Source organism: Anarrhichthys ocellatus, unplaced genomic scaffold (genome assembly GCF_004355925.1).
Source record: "Anarrhichthys ocellatus isolate YVR2014 unplaced genomic scaffold, GSC_Weel_1.0 scaffold71, whole genome shotgun sequence".
NCBI classification, from domain to species: domain Eukaryota; kingdom Metazoa; phylum Chordata; class Actinopteri; order Perciformes; family Anarhichadidae; genus Anarrhichthys; species Anarrhichthys ocellatus.
This window is the reverse complement of record NW_022280101.1, coordinates 1,417,961-1,438,194: the sequence shown is the minus strand read 5'-3', so window position 1 is coordinate 1,438,194 and position 20,234 is coordinate 1,417,961. Positions and strand designations below refer to the sequence as shown.

General features: G+C 42.4%; 2 protein-coding genes across 3 annotated transcripts; one reads left to right on the top strand and one right to left on the bottom strand.

Moving 5' to 3' along the window:
- Positions 1 to 2,916: 2,916 nt before the first annotated feature.
- dnajc10 (DnaJ (Hsp40) homolog, subfamily C, member 10) lies at positions 2,917 to 14,424 on the bottom strand. Its single transcript, XM_031873441.1, has 25 exons — positions 14,093 to 14,424; positions 12,561 to 12,820; positions 12,214 to 12,379; positions 11,985 to 12,035; positions 11,447 to 11,529; positions 11,042 to 11,173; positions 10,134 to 10,227; positions 9,937 to 10,014; positions 9,696 to 9,739; positions 9,381 to 9,446; positions 9,225 to 9,290; positions 9,049 to 9,138; positions 8,648 to 8,758; positions 8,463 to 8,577; positions 8,089 to 8,216; positions 7,301 to 7,417; positions 7,094 to 7,195; positions 6,862 to 6,922; positions 6,295 to 6,389; positions 5,779 to 5,912; positions 5,450 to 5,503; positions 5,200 to 5,347; positions 4,956 to 5,078; positions 4,264 to 4,371; positions 2,917 to 4,183 (listed from the first exon to the last, which is right to left on the bottom strand). Exons 2-25 carry the CDS (start codon positions 12,774 to 12,776, stop codon positions 4,172 to 4,174), a joined length of 2,394 nt encoding a protein of 797 aa, XP_031729301.1. The 5' UTR covers positions 12,777 to 12,820; positions 14,093 to 14,424; the 3' UTR covers positions 2,917 to 4,171.
- A 600-nt stretch (positions 14,425 to 15,024) lies between these two features.
- Positions 15,025 to 19,454, top strand: nup35 (nucleoporin 35). Of its 2 annotated transcripts, none has more exons than XM_031873387.1 (9): positions 15,025 to 15,315; positions 16,101 to 16,256; positions 16,356 to 16,483; positions 16,608 to 16,659; positions 17,108 to 17,216; positions 17,319 to 17,388; positions 18,175 to 18,303; positions 18,409 to 18,543; positions 18,634 to 19,454. In XM_031873387.1, exons 1-9 carry the CDS (start codon positions 15,303 to 15,305, stop codon positions 18,709 to 18,711), a joined length of 870 nt encoding a protein of 289 aa, XP_031729247.1. In that variant the 5' UTR covers positions 15,025 to 15,302; the 3' UTR covers positions 18,712 to 19,454. The 2 variants fall into 2 exon arrangements, with proteins under 2 accessions (XP_031729247.1, XP_031729246.1); XM_031873386.1 differs by having other exon boundaries at positions 16,101 to 16,268.
- The last annotated feature ends 780 nt before the right edge of the window (positions 19,455 to 20,234 follow it).

Genomic DNA, 20,234 nt, shown 5'->3' with positions numbered 1-20,234 from the left:
CCTGCTCTGTGCCACAGGGGGAAAATGGCTTCCAAGCTAGCGTTAACGTAAACAAGCGAGGCTACACTGCGTCTACACAGGCCAAATTGTACGGTTTTTGTTTCCATTTTTCATCCATGCAACAGTTTGGGTTTTCCGGTCTGGGTTGTATCTTAAATCCAACTTTCTTGACATGCAAAATTATCTTTTAAATTGTCAAACGTCACATATGTTATTATAATGTGTTTCAGAGGGCAGTGGTGCCGTTTAGTGAGCATTCATCTATAGTTTTAAAAACACATATAAAAGATGAGTCTAAAATTGGGCTGAAATAGACCTTCATAACACAGAGCGAGTATCAAACCAGAAGAAGAGAGGAGTTGAACCTTTAGACCTTCAGTGTTTTTTACTGATGGGAGTAAAGTTTGTTTAACAAAACAGAGCAGCAGCATTAAACACAGCCAGTATGTGTGTGTTGGTATGTTCAGTGTGTGTGTGTGTAGGCGGGCTTCCAGTAGTTCCTGCCTACTAATTTGCAGCAGTGTTTTCTCAGCTGCAGTTTCCATTAGAGGGAAGAGAAAATGTTTTCATGGATTTACTGCTATTACACCTCCTTATCCTCCTCCACTCTTCTCCTCTCTCCTCCTCTCCTCTCCTCCATGTTGACTTCAGATGACTGCCTCGGCTGAAAGCACACCTGGTGTTGGTATAAGGTGTAGTCTGTTCCTCCGCTCTGAGTGGCTCTATTCATGTTCTCGAGTGCTGACACAGCAAACAGTCACACACAGAATATTTTCATACTGACTGACCTCGTTGAAAGCAGGTAAAGCTGCGTGAAGGGATTTTTCAACACTAGAGGGCAGAAAGTCCACAAAGACAAACAGCTGGAAGCCTCGAGACACTGCATCAACTGAAAAAGTTCTTAATGCTAACACATTAAGCGAACATAAATAAAGGAGCAGAGTCATGTCATTGCAGTCAACTTTCTGTTTACCGGTTGAGTGTTTATTTGCTTTTGCTCAGGTCTGGACCAGTATTCTGTGGTGTTTTCACTCGTTTGGTCTGTGGTTCACAGCCACAGTTTGGTCTGATGTTCTCTGGTAGTCTGGCCCAAGTTTGTTCTATTCTCTGCTATTTTAGCTCAGGTTTGGTCCAACATTTGGTGATGTTTTGACCCAGGTATGGTCCAATATTCTATGTTTTTTTTTAGCCGTGGTTTGTCCAATATTGTCTTGTGCTTTTGCCTCGGCTTGTTCTAATATGATCTGGTGTCCTCGCCCAATCTGTACAATATTCTTGTTGGGTTTTAGCCCTGGTTTGGTCCGGTACATACTGGTGTTTTAGCCCTGGTTTGGTCCGGTACATACTGGTGTTTTAGCCCTGGTTTGGTCCGGTACATACTGGTGTTTTAGCCCTGGTTTGGTTCAATATTCTCTGTAGTTTCAGCCCTGGTTTGGTCGAATATTTGGTTTGGTCTTTTGTCCTTTTGGTACTTTTGGTGCTTTAGTTCAGTCCAGTATTACTGAGTGTTTTAACCCTAAACATATAATATTCATTTGTGTTTTAGTTGTTAAGAGTTAGGGGTTTGCTGTATGTCTTTAACAGTATCCAGAGAAATAGGAGCATCAAATACAAAGCGGTAAACTTTACATCTGTTAATCAGAGTACAGCGTCTGAGGAAGCGCTGCTGTCCAACTCAAACACGCACAAACCACAGCTTCAGCAATCCAACAGACATCGGACAAATCTGACATCATCATCCAAACACACACACACACACACACACACACACACAGTAATACCAGGTTGGTTCCCACAATACCTCAGCCAGTGTTTGTCCAACTTGTTGCTCCATTTCACATCATGAAACAACAGAACGCACACACAGTAAGTGGTTCCAGTGGTTTATGGAGCAGTGCTACGTCAATGCTGACCTCCAGCTGCCCGCAAAACACAGTGAGGGTGAGAAGGAGGGTGAGAGGGAGAGATATCCAGAAATGTCCTGGTCTAACAATATTCAGAAGTGGAAAGTACCTTCGGTCATTTGGATAATTACAGTGCGAGAGAACATTTTTAAGCAGTGGTATTTTACCTCCACTTGGTGAGACTTTCTACTTTTTACTGGATTCGTCTGATGGCTGGATTTTGTACCGAAAGATTATTTTAAAACTCCTAAAATCTGAAACAGAAGGATTTCTCCTAACTGAATAATGGTGGAATAAAGATGAATCACTTTGGTGTTCTTACAAAGATTCATAATCCATAAATATGTAGTTCATTCAAGGATCAATGTGGTCAGACTGTCTGTCGGTGTAACACTTTACTCCACTTTGTTGTTTTTCTCTGACTTTACTGTCTGAAATAAGCGCTTGACCAATGAAATCTGTGTCCGTTTAATGAGGTTTTGAGATCAGTAGAGTTCACGGAGGCAGCGCCAAGATTTTGTCATCGTTTCTCGACCCATCTGGTCCACATCTTATTGAACGAATTACCTGTGTCACCAAGACGGACTAGGGTCACCATAATAATACAAAACAGCTGAGAGTCTTTTCTCTCTCATACAAAAGACATTCTGTGTCCCTGTAAACAAAGAAAAACATTAAACAATCAGTCAGTAGAACTCGCCATCCTCTCGTCGCCTCAGCGAGACCCTGGACCATTGCTGAACTTAATATAACACAAATAAGAGAACAGTTTAGTCTTGGACTTTATTACTGTGCTAAATTTGCACACACATTTGTCGTATTAGAAATTCAGTTTGAAACCAGTGCACAAAGGTTTTATGATCACCCTGCTGCTGGTTTGAACTCTTTCAAACCCTTTTAGACCTTTTAGAGGCAGCAGTCTATGTGAGCTCTGCTTACAGGATTATTACCAGAGCAACCACCTACGTATATGTTTACGTTCACCATAACAAGAGATGTTCTCAATCCTGTGCTGAAGCTCGCTCCTGTACCAGCCTGCATGGTAATCAGTGTTCAGGTACTTCATGTTTCCTGTTGAACTCTTTCCCAGATGAACAGCAGAGCAGACGAGCAACAGTGTCGTCTGCTGGTTCAACTGGAAACACACAACTATTACGAACCATCAGAAAGCTGCATTTTTCTGACATTATCTAGAAAAGGTCCGTTTATCAAAAGACGTAATGTTCTTGTTTGTTTAGGGATTAACAACTTGTGTTGTTTTTCACATTAATAATCTACAGAATAATCAGACAGCGCTACCCTAAACCTACTGATCCGTCTTGTTCAGTATGCACACTTACTCTGTTTAGGGTCACTGAGGTTCCCAGCATGCATCACGGTCAGGTTAATCCATCGGATTACAAGGCTTCCTCAGCTCAATAGAAACTATAATATAAACACATTCTAAACCCATTTTACCTAATAAACATATTCTGGTTTGAGTGTGGACAGTGACACCTGCTGGTCATAGTAAGAATAGCTTATTTAATTTGAAGTTAATTATTTCCTCGTAATATCGTAATAGTAACAGACTCTCTCTCTCCTCCCTTCATTCGTATTTTCAGTGCAATTAATTTGCCAAAAAAAGACACAAAACGCACAACCAACAAACTTAAAGATGAATTAGACGGATGATTTTTTTCTATAGATATTGTGATAGCATAACTGTGTAGTGAAAATTTGATATTGCGAAAGCCCTATCAGTTGACTGATCCATTAATGGGCTAATAATTTAAGTTCTACATGACATTCTGACTTTGAGATATACTTTAAGTGAGAACAGGACGTATAGAAGCAGAATTAAAACTTCAGCAAAGGTTGTAAAACTGATGAGACTGCTGAAATCTTTTAACAGAAACACACCGTTTTATTCTGGAGGTCCAACAGTTTTTACATGAATAATAAAATACAACACCATGTCAACATCGGGCTCCGTGTGCGTGTGTGTGCGTCAGTAATATGTTCAGTAACCAGTGTCTCACAATTTTACTTCATAGAGTAAATACAAACAATGGAGACAAAATAAAAACAAATAAAAACAAGGCATTAGTGTTCAGTACATTCAACACAGCGGGTAACAGTCGGTGCCCAGTCCGTCTGTCTGTGTGTTGGACTTTTCAAGGAGTGTTGACTGATTGATCATTGTGCTGGACCAATCAAATCCACCGCTGTCCCTCCCTGACCAATCAGATTGCTGGTCTCTCCCATGGTGCACCGGCTCAAGATCATCAGAGCTCGTCCTGCCAGAGAAAAAGACGGACGTCAGACGCTGATTCTCTGTCTGATTTGTGTTTAAAATGCTGCGTTATCGGACCGTTACCTTCCGTTTGTTGTGCAACTGTGGCGTCAGCTGTTGTAGTCGCTGCGTGACGATGTCAGCTATCACGTTGGAGTCCCGGCTATTGATGTGTTCTCCGCTGTGTTCATGCTGTCAGCACACAAACTTACAAGTTTAGGCTTTAAAATGTATTAAAAAATTTTTTTTTAAAGTTTAACAATAAGGTACTTTGGTACTGTTAGGTGATATGATTGCTATCACGGTTGTGTGGCCTGGCTCAGGTTAAACCCTTTGAAAAACATGAACAAATACATACAGAGTACAGTTTTACTGGTGGGATTTTCCAGTGTTCAACGTTGCCAAATTGCTGACATTTTGCCACCTCTAGCACACGTTGCTCTCTCTGCTAGCACCTGCACAATCTGTACTGCACATGTGCAACACTCAACTGAGATGAGGAAGAAGCGAGAGGGCTCTTTATGTATTGCCATCATTGATTTTGGATGCAGACATCGTTTTTCTTCCGGAGCTGTCGTAGCTAACGACAGCAATCTTGCTTCTGTTTAGTTTTACGTGTTCAGTACCGATCGGGCAGGATGAACAGGTTGGGTGGCGAGTGAAACGCTGTTTGTGTAAATGACGCAGCATTTTAAGCTGTATTGGAGGTATTTCTGATACTGGAACAACTCTTATTTATTTCTCTGAAAATGCTGCTGCTTCGCGTGTGTCCTCACCCTCCTTGTCCCCAGGTACGGGTAGAATCTGACGGTTGGGTAGGCGGTGATTCCAGCTGATTGACAGGTCTGATGATGAGCCTGACAGTCCACCTTCCCAGCTCGAACCTTCCCTTTCAGAACCTGTCAATCACACAGAGAACATCCTCATAAGAGACTTTTAAGAACACGTCAATGTGTGTTTTTCTCTCTGCGACTGACAGGAACCACAGAGCAGAAGTTAAAAAGAAAAACGGTGTCTCACCCGAGCCAGGACCTCAAACTCTGGGGCGAAGTGTTGACAGGGTCCACACCAAGGGGCGTAAAAATCCAGGATCCAGTGATCCTGACCTGACAGAACCTGAGACCTGAAGGACTCTGGGGTCAGGTCCACCGACGCTCTGGGTAAGGAGCTGCACACACAAGACATTAACACGATTATAAGACTCTGCATCGACACAATTATTGATTCTTTAGACACAAGAAAGACAGAATATAGAGAAAGAAAGTCTCACCTCAGTGCCCATGATCTCAGTGACTGGGAATCTCTGTTCCAACCATTATAACTCCTGAGGAGACACACAGAAAGATCAACAAGATCAATAAACTCTTAACATCTTCAATCTGTCACAATGGGTTGGGACTGTATGAATTGTATTCGGCCTCACTAAACATGTTCACTAGTTCTGTACTGGATGTGCAAAGATGAAACCGACATCCATCTTCTCATCCGACTCTGGGGAACCAAGTTTCCCCAACATGCTGTACATAGTTTGTACAGACATTGTGCATGTAACACAGTGTCTGTACGGACAGGAGGAGTACTTTAAAGTGCGGTGCATACATGTAGCGATCTGGCTGCCGGGTGTTGCCGAGATACAGGCGGATTTCAGGGTACGCCCTCACGCTCTGACCCTGACAGAACGACTGAAACCGCTGACAGTCAACTGAGCCAACCAGGACCTGACCGGACAGCAGCTGGACGGTGAGACACAGACAGAAAGAGACACACAGGTTAGACACGTTACACTAATCTAGAGAGTGGAATTCACTGAAGAGACAATGTTGTGTTGTTTATTTGAGTTTAAATCAGCCGGTCTTTTATCAGCTCAATGTAGGCGTATCAGAGTCAGTGTATATGTCAGCAGATAAGTGGTAATATATTCATTTAGAAACTGTCTCTACTACATAGTTTGTCCACCAGAGAGAAGTGACAAGTTGCGTCTTTTCGCAGCGCGCGTGCGTCTTTTTATTATTTTTATGCATCTTTTCGCAGCGCGCATCTTTTGCAGTGCGTGTGTGTGTGTGTGTGTGTGTGTGTGTGTGTGTGTGTGTGTGTGTGTGTGTGTGTGTGTGGTACCCTGGCCATGCGTCTCCACTCTGGAATCAGAGCCTGACAGGGGCCACACCATGGAGCGTAGAAATCAACCGCCCAGATCTCCCCCTCAGCTCGACCTGCAACCAACACAACAGGAGAATACAATAAGTAATAAGTAGTAACAACAGTAGTAGTTAGAAAGTTAGAAGAAGAACTTGGTCTATTCAGTTAGACCAGTCAAGCCTGAATAGTGTAAATTCCAAACATCCTCCCTTCCTCCTCTGAATTCTGAGCTTTGTGTTTTCAGTGCGATGAGAAGGGAACACGTTATTAGAGACGCCGTTAAAACATATTGGAACTTAATTGGAGTGTCATGTAACCATTAAGCTCCTGCAGTTTACAAACTGCTAATGCGCTAACAGAGCGAAACAGCCTGAAGTGGTTGCACAGTAAAACCCTTTTTTTTGGTTTGACAGCACTTCTGGTTTTATGTCTGGTGGATTAGCTCTATTAAAGCACAGAGCCGAAGAACTAAACAGTTTAGTGCAACTAACCCCTGGTCTAGCCGCTAGGACCAGGACTTTCTGTTGCTCTAAGAACTAGTTTTACCTTTAACTTTCTCGCTGAAGCTGGAAGGATCCAGGACCAGCACTGATGGGCTGACCAGATCCTGCAAAGACAGAGAATTTATTTCAGCCAAAGACGTTCTTCACTTGACGCTTTATATTTAAAACCATTGTTTCAGGAAGGTGGCAGCAGTAAGAATCAATCCCTGCTGGCAAAATCACAAGGAGTAGCGTGCTTTATGTCATACTAGCATGTCATTGGTATGTAGTAGTACCTGTATGAACTCCAGGATGCCGTCAGCTGAATGTTGTCCTTCATATTCATGAACAGAGGAGCCGTTAAATATCACTGTGGTGGGATAAGCCTGAATATTATACTGACAAAACAGAGAGAAAGACAAAACAAATGATCAACCCATCTGTGGTATGCAGCCGTTTGTGACTCACAATCAATGGTGCAGTCCAGATGTGCACACGCTCACCGTAGAGCAGAGGTTTTGGTGGATGGTACAGTCCAGAGTGCCAAACTTCATCTGTCCAGCCAACTGGATTGACGCTTTTCTCAGTTCAGGCAGTAAAGCTCGGCATGGAGGACACCACTGCACACATGAATCAAACATTCATTTACTGAATATCTACGTAGGTGACGTCACCAGAGTGTTTTTTAATGAATGCCCAGGTTTCCGTTACAGCCTGAGGACAGTAACTCTTCAGACTCTCTCTTGTCTCTCGCGAGCATGAAGCTTGCCGGCATGTTGAGCATTGAGCACTAAATTTACACAAGCAGCTGTGATGACGAGGTAGTTATTTCCTCCCGTACCTGCCTGCCTCTCTGTCACTCACTGTTTGTGTTGTAGGTGCAGCATCATCACCAGCCCTGAAGGCAAACAGACCGGCTGGGTAATGGAGCAGCAAACCATCCGAGGTTCAATCAAGCCTATCAGTAATGACAGGTGGTGTTTCCACCTGTATATTTAGGATGAGACTTTATTTTCTGTTCCTGTGCTTCCCTGCAGATGAAGACCACCTTCCTCCATTGTGCCTGCCCTTTACTTTGCATTGAACTGCAGCCCAGTTCAGGAACGATCATACATTAAGTGCTGAGATAGATGTGTCATTAATCAGTAACACAAACCGGCTTAGTTGTCAAACACTACAAAACAACCCTGAATACATTCACAGAATTAAAGTTTTAATTTCCTTTAAAAACAGTAGAAATGTCGCAACCTGAAGATGTGAAATCGTCCAATTAAAGTAAATCGTTACAAACCGGAGCAAAGAAGTCGACCAGCCACGGCTCCTTTCTGTCTGCAGGGAAGTTGTCCGGCCTCAGAGTCGTCACATGAGCACGAACGCTGTCCCTCGCAAAACCCACAATGTTGTACAGCACATCTTTACCTACAGACGGGACAGACACACAGGTTACACAGATATACAAGCAAACTAGAGCTGAAACACTAACTGAATCAGCAGACAATTAATATGAAACTATTTTGCTGATCTATTATTCGTTAAAAGGAAACACAACTTGCTCATTTTCCAGCTCGTACTCGTATTTTGTGTTTCTACTAGAACATGTTTACATGCTTTAATGTTTAAATATTTAGGACAGAAGAACACAGGTTAGAGGTCTGTGGTACTGACCGTGGTGGATCTCAAAGTCGTGGATTCCCAGTCCTTTGAAGACGGCCACACAGGGTTTATGGATGTACAGTGACTGACACAACTTTGAGTCTGCTATACAGTCGACTCTGCCAACCTGGAGAGACAGACAGTCAGTTGGACATAAAGGCAGAGAGAGACATGCTGAGAGACAGACAGACAGGTACCTGTATGTGGTCATTTTGGAGGAAGGCTTGTAGCTTCTTGTACTCGTTGGAGGCAGCGTTTCCGTCTCCAAACGTAAAACTCACCAACCAGCGATGTTGAGCGAGCTTCCTCTGGGGATAAGAAGTCACAACAGGATGAACATGGTATTATGTATTTTAGAGGGTGGATGTGTACCTGGAAGCTGTAGGGTATGTGTGAGTGCGAGTACCTGGAGGCTGTAGGGTATGTGTGAGTGCGAGTACCTGGAGGCTGTAGGGTATGTGTGAGTACCTGGAGGCTGTAGGGTATGTGTGAGTGCGAGTACCTGGAGGCTGTAAGGTATGTGTGAGTGCGAGTACCTGGAGGCTGTAGGGTATTTGTGAGTGTGAGTACCTGGAAGCTGTAGGGTATTTGTGAGTACCTGGAAGCTGTCGCTGGTCAGTTGTTCCAGATCAGGCAGGTGGTTGATGACCTGATTGTAGATCTCTCTACTGTCCAGAGTATTCAGCCACTGGAACACATACACATTGAGTCAGTACTGCAGTACTACACCCAGAACTATCACAGACAGTACAGCAATGTGTTTCTGTGTCTTACCAGTATGCTGCCTTGTTGATCCAGAGAACTTCCAGGTGGGAACAAAGCAGTCACTCCACTGGTCACCTGAAATACACAAGAAGGATTAGAAACTAATACTAGCACTGCAATTTACAGTAGTAGTATCAGTAGTATTGCAGTAGCGCTGAAAAATACCTGGAAACTGTCACAGAGCTGTTCCTGTGAGGTGCAGTCCATCCATCCCACCTTAACTAGACCATCCTACACACACAGACAAACACACACAAATTAGATATGTATATCAGAATTATTTAAATCATAGGATCAGTAGAAGTAATTACAGTATCAGCACTACTTCTACTAGCACCTAGGCCTCTGCTGTGTGAAATAGCATCTCAGCTCTTTTCCCATTATATAAGTTAAGCTTTTATATCTTTAGTGTATTCATTTGTTTTCACATTCGCAGAAAAGATCCATAATTCAGTTATAATATTAATGCTGAGTTCTCACCAACATCCCAGCCACCTTCTGTCTCGTTGTTGGCTCCAGGCAATCTAAAAGGAGAGAGAGAGAGGCAAGTACATAACTACCACATGACAGGCCAGCTGTATACCCACATCACACACACACGCGCACACACACACACCTGTGTATATGCATGTGTGACATGCAGAGAGAGACATGTGACTATCAGACATGCAGGAACACTTTCAGGCATAAAACCCCTGCATCATGTCTACGTGTGCGTTACCTCCGGTGTCACAGCAGAAGGTGATCAGCCAGCCGAGCCCGGACGCGTACGCGTTCTCTATCTCGCTGAACACGTTACCTGACCAAAAAAAAAAAAAACACAACCACACCCGCGCGGTCAGACCACACAGAGCGACATAAAGCAGCCCGATACGCAGATATATAGATATAAACTGTAAATGATAAATCATGGTTCACCTTGCCAGAGCTCAGTGACGGTCGTTGTGATGAACTTCATGGAGAAGTGGACCAGGCTGTCTTTAGAGCGCTCCTCATTAAACTTCTCTGGTCTCTATGGAAAGACAAAACAAAATGGCGACGATAACTAAACAAACCTGCTGATGCTGAGCTAATAGAATTCAGCTAAAGCGAGATTTATTCAGGCAGCAAGTCAAGTACCTGGTGGACAAGTAAAGAGAAGCAGGAGATGCTCATTAAGCAAACACACATCAGCCAAATCTCAAAATATGAGGAATTCCATCTTGTTCTTGGGTTCATTGTGAACGTAGCAGGTCAGCGTCGTGTCTTTTTGCAGCTAAAAACTCATTTTAACTTGCAGTTGTAAGTTTGCACAACATGAGTAACACGTGTGAGAAATGAAGATCATGTTCTAGATCTCGTTATTTCAATAAAACAGTCAAGTCTGCCGAATATTGGACTGCACTGGTGCATCAAAATAAAAGCAGTTAACATGAGAAATAGATCCAAAGGGAGAAAGATCTTATAAATGTATATAAATATAAATAAATATAAATGATTGATCCACTAAGCTAACTAATGACGTTACACTTTAACAGAGTTAAACCTTTGTAGCTGGTATTCTGGTACAAAACTGATTTGAACTATTAACCAAAAGCGTACTGGTGAGCCGTCATCTGATGAGCTTGCAGGTTATTTCTGAGAGTTGTATTCACGTAAACATGAGCTGGTTTTCAGTGTAAACACGAGAGGAAGATAAAGATGGAGATAAAAGCAGAAAAGTAGTGTCAGCGATAAATTTAAAGGCCTCCGCCTGACTTAAGACTCAATTGTATCCGATGTAGCATTGCACACTTCACTCACATTGGTTCATACATGATTAAGAAGGAAACGATCACTAAACAAACCTGTCCTGCTCTGAATATGTACAGACTTGGGTAGCTGTTGATGCCTTTACTCCGGCAGAGATGGTTGTTGTCTCCACAGTTCACCGCTCCAATCCTGATGACTCCGTCCATCTCTTTGGCAAACTCCCGCCACTGAGAGACAAACGCGTTACTTAGAGAGATGCACAGAGAGACAGACGGACACAATATACGACCAAGGCTCCTGCAGATCATATTTTAAGAGGAAATTTAAACAAGTGTAAAAATATTAGATGTAAAAACGGGCTTTAAAAGGACAAATTAAAGAAAATAATGAGCTTGCAGAGGAAATCAAGAACCATAAAAGGATCCAATGAGCAGCAAACACTTGCATACATGGTGCATGTTTATGTTTAAAGTGTGTGTGTTTATTATGTGTTATATTACCGTTGGAGCCAGCTGGTGACAGTGAGAGCATCGTGGGAAATAGAAGTTAATGAACCAGATTTCTCCAGAGTTCACTGCTGCCTCTGAAACACACACACACACACACACACACACACACGTTTTAGTGTGTCTCACAGCCATGAGACAGTCCTACTGGGGCCAAACAGAGACAATACTGAGTTGAATTATGGGAAATGTAGGCTCCAGTGTTAAATGTGAGATTGATCTATTCTGGGCACTTAAAGTCAGGATATGTCAACCTTTGCTGCTTCAACGGTGATCATTTTTTAGAATCTGTCTTTTATTAGTCACCCAACTATATGGAAGCGCTACACTGTAGGCAGACAGCCACAGTATCATTAAGCAAACACCCTTTTTTGGGCAGGAGCTTCACCCCGACACCACCCAAGCACACCCTTTGTTAGTGTAATTAAACAGCAAAGAAATAGAGTTAAATGCAATGCTGGCTTAAGATAAATTATGGCAAAACAAAGCTACGTCTGGAGGTGTGAAATACAAACATTTAAAAAGCAATTACCGAATTCTCCGCTGTCCAACGTGATGATCTCCAAATCATCGTCGTAGATACCTGGATAGAAAAACAGAGTTAAATGTCAAACAACTGTTTAAGAATGCAGATGAGTTCATGGTTTTCAAAGACAATATTCAAATGTCCTATGATGGCATCAATAGAAACTGCCTCAAAATAAAGAAACAGAAACCACATTGGCTACACATGACAGGTGTGCATGGTTACAAAGAATCACCAAAGTCATATCGGTAGAAGTTCCAGCTCTCGTAGCGTCCCCCCTGCTGCTGCTCGTCCAATCCCTTTTCTCCATATTTATCATACTTCTTCCGGAGGTCTGCGTCCTTCAGAACCTCGTAGGCTCGATTCACCTGCAGGAACTTCTCATGGGCTGTGGCGTCGCCCTAAAACACAACACTTATATTAGGGTTTAGGTTTTTTTGCATACACCGACTGAAGTTTCATCAGGGTTTTTGGGTAGTTCTAGGTTCTAATTGGGGTGTTAGGGGTTGTGATTTTTAGCAGGGTTTACACAGTACGTAGGGGTTTCACGGTTGTGGGTTGAGGCTTGTCAGAGTAACTCACAGGGTTTTTGTCGGGGTGCATGGTGAGCGCCAGCTTCTTGAAGGCCTGTCGTATCTCTCTGGTCGTGGCCTCCCTGTTGACTTTCAGCAGATTGTAGTAGTCTTGGCTTTCCGCCCAAACCGCCGCCGACAGGACGACGAGGACCAGCAGCAGTGGCACCATGACCTGGATGAGACGAGGTCGCTGAACCTCGAGGACAGCCCTGTGCCCCATCATCAGTTCTCCCAGTGCAACCACAATCACCAGCAGAGGACGAGCAGCTGGAACACACGCACACACACACACACACACACACACACAGGCCTATTATTCTACCTTTTTATCCCAACTGGGTTGTCAGTTCAGGTCGATAAAAAAAAAACAATGAACATTGTACATGTGTACATAGAGTATAAAGTGGTAGGTATCAGGTCATACTGTGCATCTCTGTTTAGTAAGTCATCAGTGTGAACTTCCTTTTTTCTTCCCTTGTTCTCCTGTTTGGGAATTACGGTCAAGCGTCTGTATTTTTGTGATCTTATTTCTTGTGGTAGAATAAGAAAGTGGCTCCTGCACATCAAACTTAGATACTTTTGTTATGAACTTGGCCTGTAAATAGAAAACATCCTGTGATGTTGCTGGCGGCTGTAATCGTTCCTCCAGTCAGTATGACGCTTTCAAGCCGGAGGTTCAAGGTGAAGTAAAGATGCAGCCGTCTGAGTTAGACAAAGCAACACGGTATCTTCAAGTCACAGTACTTTGAGAACAAAAATCCAACTTTGTTTCTCTGGTGAGCATTGGTGGAGGGACAGTAACACAAAGAGCAAATGTTGTACTAAAATGACAATATACCAATTTCATTTGACTGACTCAGACTGCTGAAGCCTCGTATTAGCTTTGGCTGAACTTAAAAATGCATTTTTTGCAAAGAACGAGGCTCAAGGATCACTTTAGGGCCAGAATGAACTGGACGAATGATCACAGCTTTCCAGTAACTCCTTCTATGTATATGTGGCTTGCAAATATCATATCAAGAAAGAGATCAGCACCTATCCTTGGAGACACCTTTTGTAATAAATGAGTCAATTGCAGCTTTCTGGCCTGACTTGGGGACCTGGTTTTTAAGTATTTCCCCAAAGAAAAAGGGGTGCGACACATCAACTTAAAAATAACTTGTCAAACCAGCTAAGTAAAAACGTTACATGTAATGTTGGTAGAGTTGTCTCTGGCATCCACCAGTAACTACTTTCAAAATAAAAGGCTCATTTTTAGTGGTTAAACAGGTGAAACACTGAAGAAGCAGAAACACTATTGTTCGTCTCTGACTTGTGTAGAAGATCTCATACACGAACACGGAGAAATTAATGCAGATGTCAGCACTTAGAAATTGCAGTAGAGGGAAAAACAGGCCTTCCAGAGCATTCTGAGAAAAACTGGTACATTTAGTTTGGATATGTTGTAAATAACCAGCAATTAAAGACATAATATTATAGATAACATATCTATAACAACATGAATATCTGTGCTAAATTAATAGAAAAAAATTGTCTTACACGAAAGGCAGAGTTGAGGAGAGATGTCCAAAGGGTTGAAATCTTAAGATTTAGCTTTTCTTGACCCTGCAGAAAAGCTATTATGAGCTAAACGAAGCTAAGCTAGCTAGCTGTGCGTCCCCAGTCAGCAGCAACTATTTTAACTTGCTAGCTAATTAAGGTTATCGTATTAGCTTCACCGCGACATTAAGCTGTCTGCAGTGTGTTGACGAAGCTTAAGTTAATAGTAACGTGTCGTTGGTCGTTTGCCAAAGTTTCGGCCTGATTTAAACAGCAGCTGCGTTATCTTTGACGCGTCTCAACTTTTAAAAGCCTTCAGCGCCGAAGATCCGCATCAGCGTCCGGCTCATTAACCGGCATCAAGCTACACATAACAACACACTCCACTTCCGTTTAAGTCATTTCACAATAAAGGCCGTACTGCTCACCAAGACAGCAGACTATTTGACGGTGGTAAATAAAGTATTGAGATCCGTCACACCGTCAAATTACTCCACAAAAAATGAATAAAGTAAAGCATAAGTAAATGTACTTCGTTGCATTCCACCTTAGCATTGCGATTTTATTTCGACAACAGAACAGTTTCCTTTACCGGGATGTTTTTTCTTTGTTGCCTACGGTCACTTGATTGAACTCGGGCCCACAAGCCGCATTCCGATGACACAGATTTGGTGCGTTCAGGGCCGCACGTTATATATGCTATATTCCAATAATACATTCCAAATATACATTTTTACTGTTATTTTTTACTTTACTTTTAAACTTTGATCAGCCTTATATTCTTCACGTATAACTGTATTACACAATTTATCATGTTCTGTCAGTGTCTATATTGTTTACTTGAATTATTTGTATATTGTCATTTTTATCCATAAACTCCCTTGAATGCATCTTCATACCGACGCAGTCTAAATGCGCCAGAAGTTAACCAAGTTAGCTGCAGTGTTGTAGCGTTAATTCTCAGTCAGCCCTCCACCAGAAGCTCTGAGCTACAGAAACAAACTACAGCGGACTTGGTATCATATTTTAAACCGCTCGGCTCTAACTAATTTGATGCTACAATTTTGTATTCACTCAAGTAGACTTTTCAACAGCAGTTATAGTGACAAATCAGTTAGCTTTGCTAGCCGCGTGAGCTAGCCGGCCATTCCTTTTGCCTGGCGTCACTTCCTACTTTTGAAAATCGCGGCCATAAAGTAACGAAGCAGAGATGGAGCTACAAGGTGAAGAAGATGTTTTGTTAAGTCTTCTTCTGCTGTTATCCGTTTGTCATAATATCCTGCTGTTGTTTTTATGTTTATAAATGATCTGTCTGCTCTGATAACCTGTCAGCTCGTTTACTTTCCTGTTTCTGATTTTATAAGAGGTATAACATTATTAGACGTAAATCAACGGGTTAATAACTGGGTTTAAGTATTTCTCATGTCCACACAGGCTGATAGCAAACTAATAAGAGCAGATATCTGACTGTATGTTATTGTCACTGTGCCGCGATTACTTCAATATGTATTTACACAATGATCTGGAAGTGGACGCAGAGATCACAGTCACAGAGCCAAGCATGTTTTCTGAAGAAGAAAAAAAAGAAACCCCTGAAGGTTGTTTAACAGTAGTTTCCACTGTTATGACGGAATTTCCAGAATCCTCAAAGACTCTTTTTACATCTTGATGGAAAAATATACTCAACAACAAATGACCCTTTTTCCCCAAGTTGTCAATGTTTTCTTTTCCAGTAAAGATTGTAGCCAGAAGGGATGCATGTCTTTAAACTTTTATTATACTTGTGTGGTACAAAATGAGCAAGTAGAAACAGTATGACTCCTCTATCTCGCTCCTTTTTTGGATAAGGAAATTCAGTTGTGATTTGGGAAATATTGAAATAAGTCTACGCAGCTGCATTTGATTACTGCAGTTTACATTTTATTGAGTAAAATAAACATCAAGGCAGACTGGTCAGCCCTGATGGCGACCACTTGTTTAAACCAGTCCACCTGTCCCCATCTCTCAGTGGGAACTGAACCGATGACCCTGGGCTCTCCCACCTCTCCAAAGTCGACCCCTGGAGCTCAGTTTCTGCCCGGCTTCCTGATGGGCGACCTGCCAGCTCCAGCTAGCCCCCAGCCACGCCCCTTCAGTCTGGCCTCGCCCATTAGTGAGAGCGCAGGTACGCCCCGAGGTCAGCAGGAAGACACCCATCTGCACATCAGCTGATTGTTGTTTACTCTGTAGATTTACTAGTGTGTCCTGTCCTGCTTCACTTTAGGAGGAGGTGGAGGCTTTGCCCCGCAGCCTGTTGTCCCCACCCCCAAAGATAAGAGTGGAGCCCCACCTGTTCGCAGTATACATGACGACCTGGTTAATGTGACCACGCCCCTCAACACACTCAGACAGGTTAGTACAAAGGCGCTTTATGAAAACGATATTTATTCAGAATCAGACGGCCGTGATGATAAAATGTGATTAAGGAAAGAAAAGTCTGAACATATTTTAAATATTTCTCTCCGTCTCTCTTCAGTCTTTTCCAGTTATGCAGTCTCCTCTGTCTGCACGGGGGGCATCTACTCCAGGTACACACTGATGCTAAACTACTACTGGTACTACCTATTCTACTGCTGATATTAGTAGAGAGTCCACAACAAGTAACACTTACACTACAGCTGGTATATATAAAATTCAGTTCAAATGTAAGTTTATTGTTGGTATTAGCGAGGATCTTCTCTATAGGAATTATGTAGCTCAATGTGTCGTGTAAAATAATGAAATCTCACTTTCATCCACCGCTTTGGGGAGATACCCGCTAGTCTCTGCAACTATGTTTCAGCATCGCCAAAGATGAAAGTAACTCTCTGGCATTTAGAAGAGCAGGGTGTTTGTTCAGCTGTCTGCCATATTTGTTATTCTCTCTTGGAACAAAAATAAACCCTCATAAATCATAGCTCTGCATACTGTGGTCTGCTGTCACCGTGCCTGTATTCACCTGTCTGTCTGTCTCTCTCTCTGCCTGTCTGTCTCCAGGTGTGCATCAGCTGTGCCTGTCTCCAGCTCAGGTGGATCCTTTTTACAGTCAGGGAGAGTCTCTGTCATCTGAGGATCAGCTGGATCAGACTTGGGTCACTGTGTTTGGGTATTTATACTGCTAAATATACTACTAACACTGCTGTACTGCTTAATACACTGCAAATACAAATATATGAACTCTGTGTGTGTGTGTATTTCTTTTTGTTAGTTTCCCTCCAGCCTCAGCCTCCTACATCCTGCTGCAGTTTGCACAATATGGAAACATCATCAAACACACGGTGAGAGTCCGGTCGTGTGTGATAATAGAAACAAGGACAGGCATTACATTTTAATTACAACAAATGTTTAAAAAAAGTAATAAAAACACAACTGGGGGAGCTATGTAGGGTTTAGATCCACATACAGGTGAAGTGATTATCTGAAGGGCTGAAGAACATTTAATGAAGCTGAATTGCTGAAGCAAAGTATCGGTTATTAGGCAAGGCAAGTTTATTTGTATAGCACATTTCAACAACAAGGCAATTCAAAGTGCTTCACATAAAACCATTAAAAGCATCAAAACATAATTATTGCATAATTATGCATTATAACTATGCAATCTCATAGACCAGCTATTCTCCGTGAGCCTCAGAGCGCCATCTAGCAGGCTGTGGAGGTACTAAATGGTTAGAATAGTCAAAGGTAATTATTTTTCAGTCTGCTCCAGAATTCACAGAAAAAATGATTTTCATCATTGGCTAGCTAATGTTCTTTCGGATGCAGTGACACAAAAATGGTTACTTTTTTAAACTTAAGTGATGTTGGAGGCAACTATTTGCCAGTAAGAGCGTTCTCATAGCGGAAATATGACCCTGAATAAATTCAATTTGGATGCATGATCTCTTTATCGGTGCTGGAGACATGTGGAGAATCACTGCAGTTTGTGATGATGTCAGAGTGGAGTAAGCATCCTGATCAATGAACTTTAGTTTATAAACCCTGTAGAGCCGATTGGAAACATAGATTTATGTTATTTGCAGATGTATTGGTCTGAATTGATGGATGTATTGATGATTTATTGACAGATGGCGTCTCCTGGTAACTGGATGCACCTTCAGTATCAGTCCAGACTTCAGGCCAGGAAAGCTCTGTCTAAAGATGGAAAAGTGTTTGGTGACGCCATCATGGTGGGAGTGAAACCCTGCATAGACAAGGTCGGTACCTGTTTTTGGTTGTGTTTTGTTCTCTGCCGTCTGATTGGTCCTCCACATCAGGTCACATCGAGCCCCGTTTGAAGCCTCTTCTCTCTCTTCTCTCAGAGTGTGATGGACAGCAGCGTAGCCGTCTTGTCGCCCCTCTCCACCTCCTTCTCCAACTCCGTCCTCCCCTCCACTCCTCGCTCCGCCATCAGACCGCTCAGTGCCTCTTACAGGAGCTCCTGTAGCGACTACCAGGTGACCTCTGACCCCAGGATTCACTTACTTGAAAATCTTGTCTGCACATTTGGTTGATTTTAGCAATACAATCTGTGTGTCTCTCTTTAGGTGGTAGCAGACAGACAGACACCAAGGAAGGACGACAGTTTGGTTTCCAAAGCAATGGAGTACATGTTTGGCTGGTGACATTACACAATGCATCATGGGATACCTGCAGCCTTGAAAGAGAGAGGGGAATCAATGGAGCGATGGATGAACTGATTCACTACACTGTGTGTGTGTGTGTGTGTGTGTGTGTGTGTGTGTGTGTGTGTGTGTGTGTGTGTGTGTGCTGAGGTGGAGAATCTTTTTGTCTCTTCTTTTACAATCAGTATTTTTTTAATGTTTTGTCTCAATAAAGTTTTTCTCTGGTTTGAAGTGAAGCTGACGTTTCATTCAACAACCACAAGGTGGCGCTGTTCAATCCACGAAGTGCAGTCACATCCTCATGTCTACATGGCGTGGACAAAAGTTTGTGGACACGCAAACATTCTAATAATATGTGATTGTTGGACATATTATCTTAAGACCAGGATCATGAATGTGCTGCTGTAGCAGCCTTCACTCTTCTGGTTCAAGCCCTTCCACTCACAGCTCGGTCTGTGTTTTCATTCCATCCCAAAGGTGTCTGATGGGGTTGAGGTCAGGGCTCTGAGCAGACCAGTGAAGTTCTTTCACACCGAGCTGGGAAAACCATTTCTGTATGTCTCTATGGACGGAGACATCATGAAGGAATGAATGAATGAACACCGTCGAGAGGTTTATTTTGAAGCCTGGAGAGGGGGTGTGAATATTCACTCTGTAGATATAATTCACCATTCACCGGTTACTGTAATAAAGCTGTTCTTTGTCACATTTTCATGATTAAGCTGATAACTGCATAGTGTCTTAATATCTTTATAACAAAATATAAAACAACCATATTTTCAGTTTCAGCAACCAAAAACCGATGCCTGGTAACCAATATTAAAAGTTGGTGTTTTCTGCGTTTATTGACATTAAGAGCCCCAAACCAGGAAAGAGAGACTCTGACCAAAAGTACACACAGGGTCATAAACAGGGGTGTCCACAAACATTTGGCCAAATAGTGTAATTAACGGAACAGTTTGACATTTTGAGAAATATCTGCTTTCTTGCCGAGTGTTAGACAACAGGATTTATACCCCTCTCATGTCTGCACAAAGAATATGGGGCCAGTAATGATTCGCTTAGCTCAGCATAAAGACTGGAAAAAGGAAGACAGCTTTGCTCTGTCTAAAGTTGACAAAATCTGCTCTAAAAAATTAAGTTTTTCAGAGCAGATTTACAAATTAAGTTTTGTGTGTATTTTACAGTGACAAGACACCAGGAAGTCACTGCACCTGGCTAAGTAATGGTCCTGCACACATTGTATATACGTATATATACTTATATACGTATCATTGTGAAGAGTGTAGTGTCCCCCAGCAGGTTAATGGTCTAATCTGTAAAAACTGTTGATTATAACTGTTTTACTGTTAATAATGACGGCTCATTTTGGAGAAGACGGTAGGGAACTGGGCTAACAATGCTATACTTGTATCAAGTATATAAAGACCTTGTTCAAAAGAATGGACATTTTTGTATTTTTTGTTTTTCATGTTGATGGATACTGTTTAGAAAATCCGGTTTAATTGACAGTGATACATAAA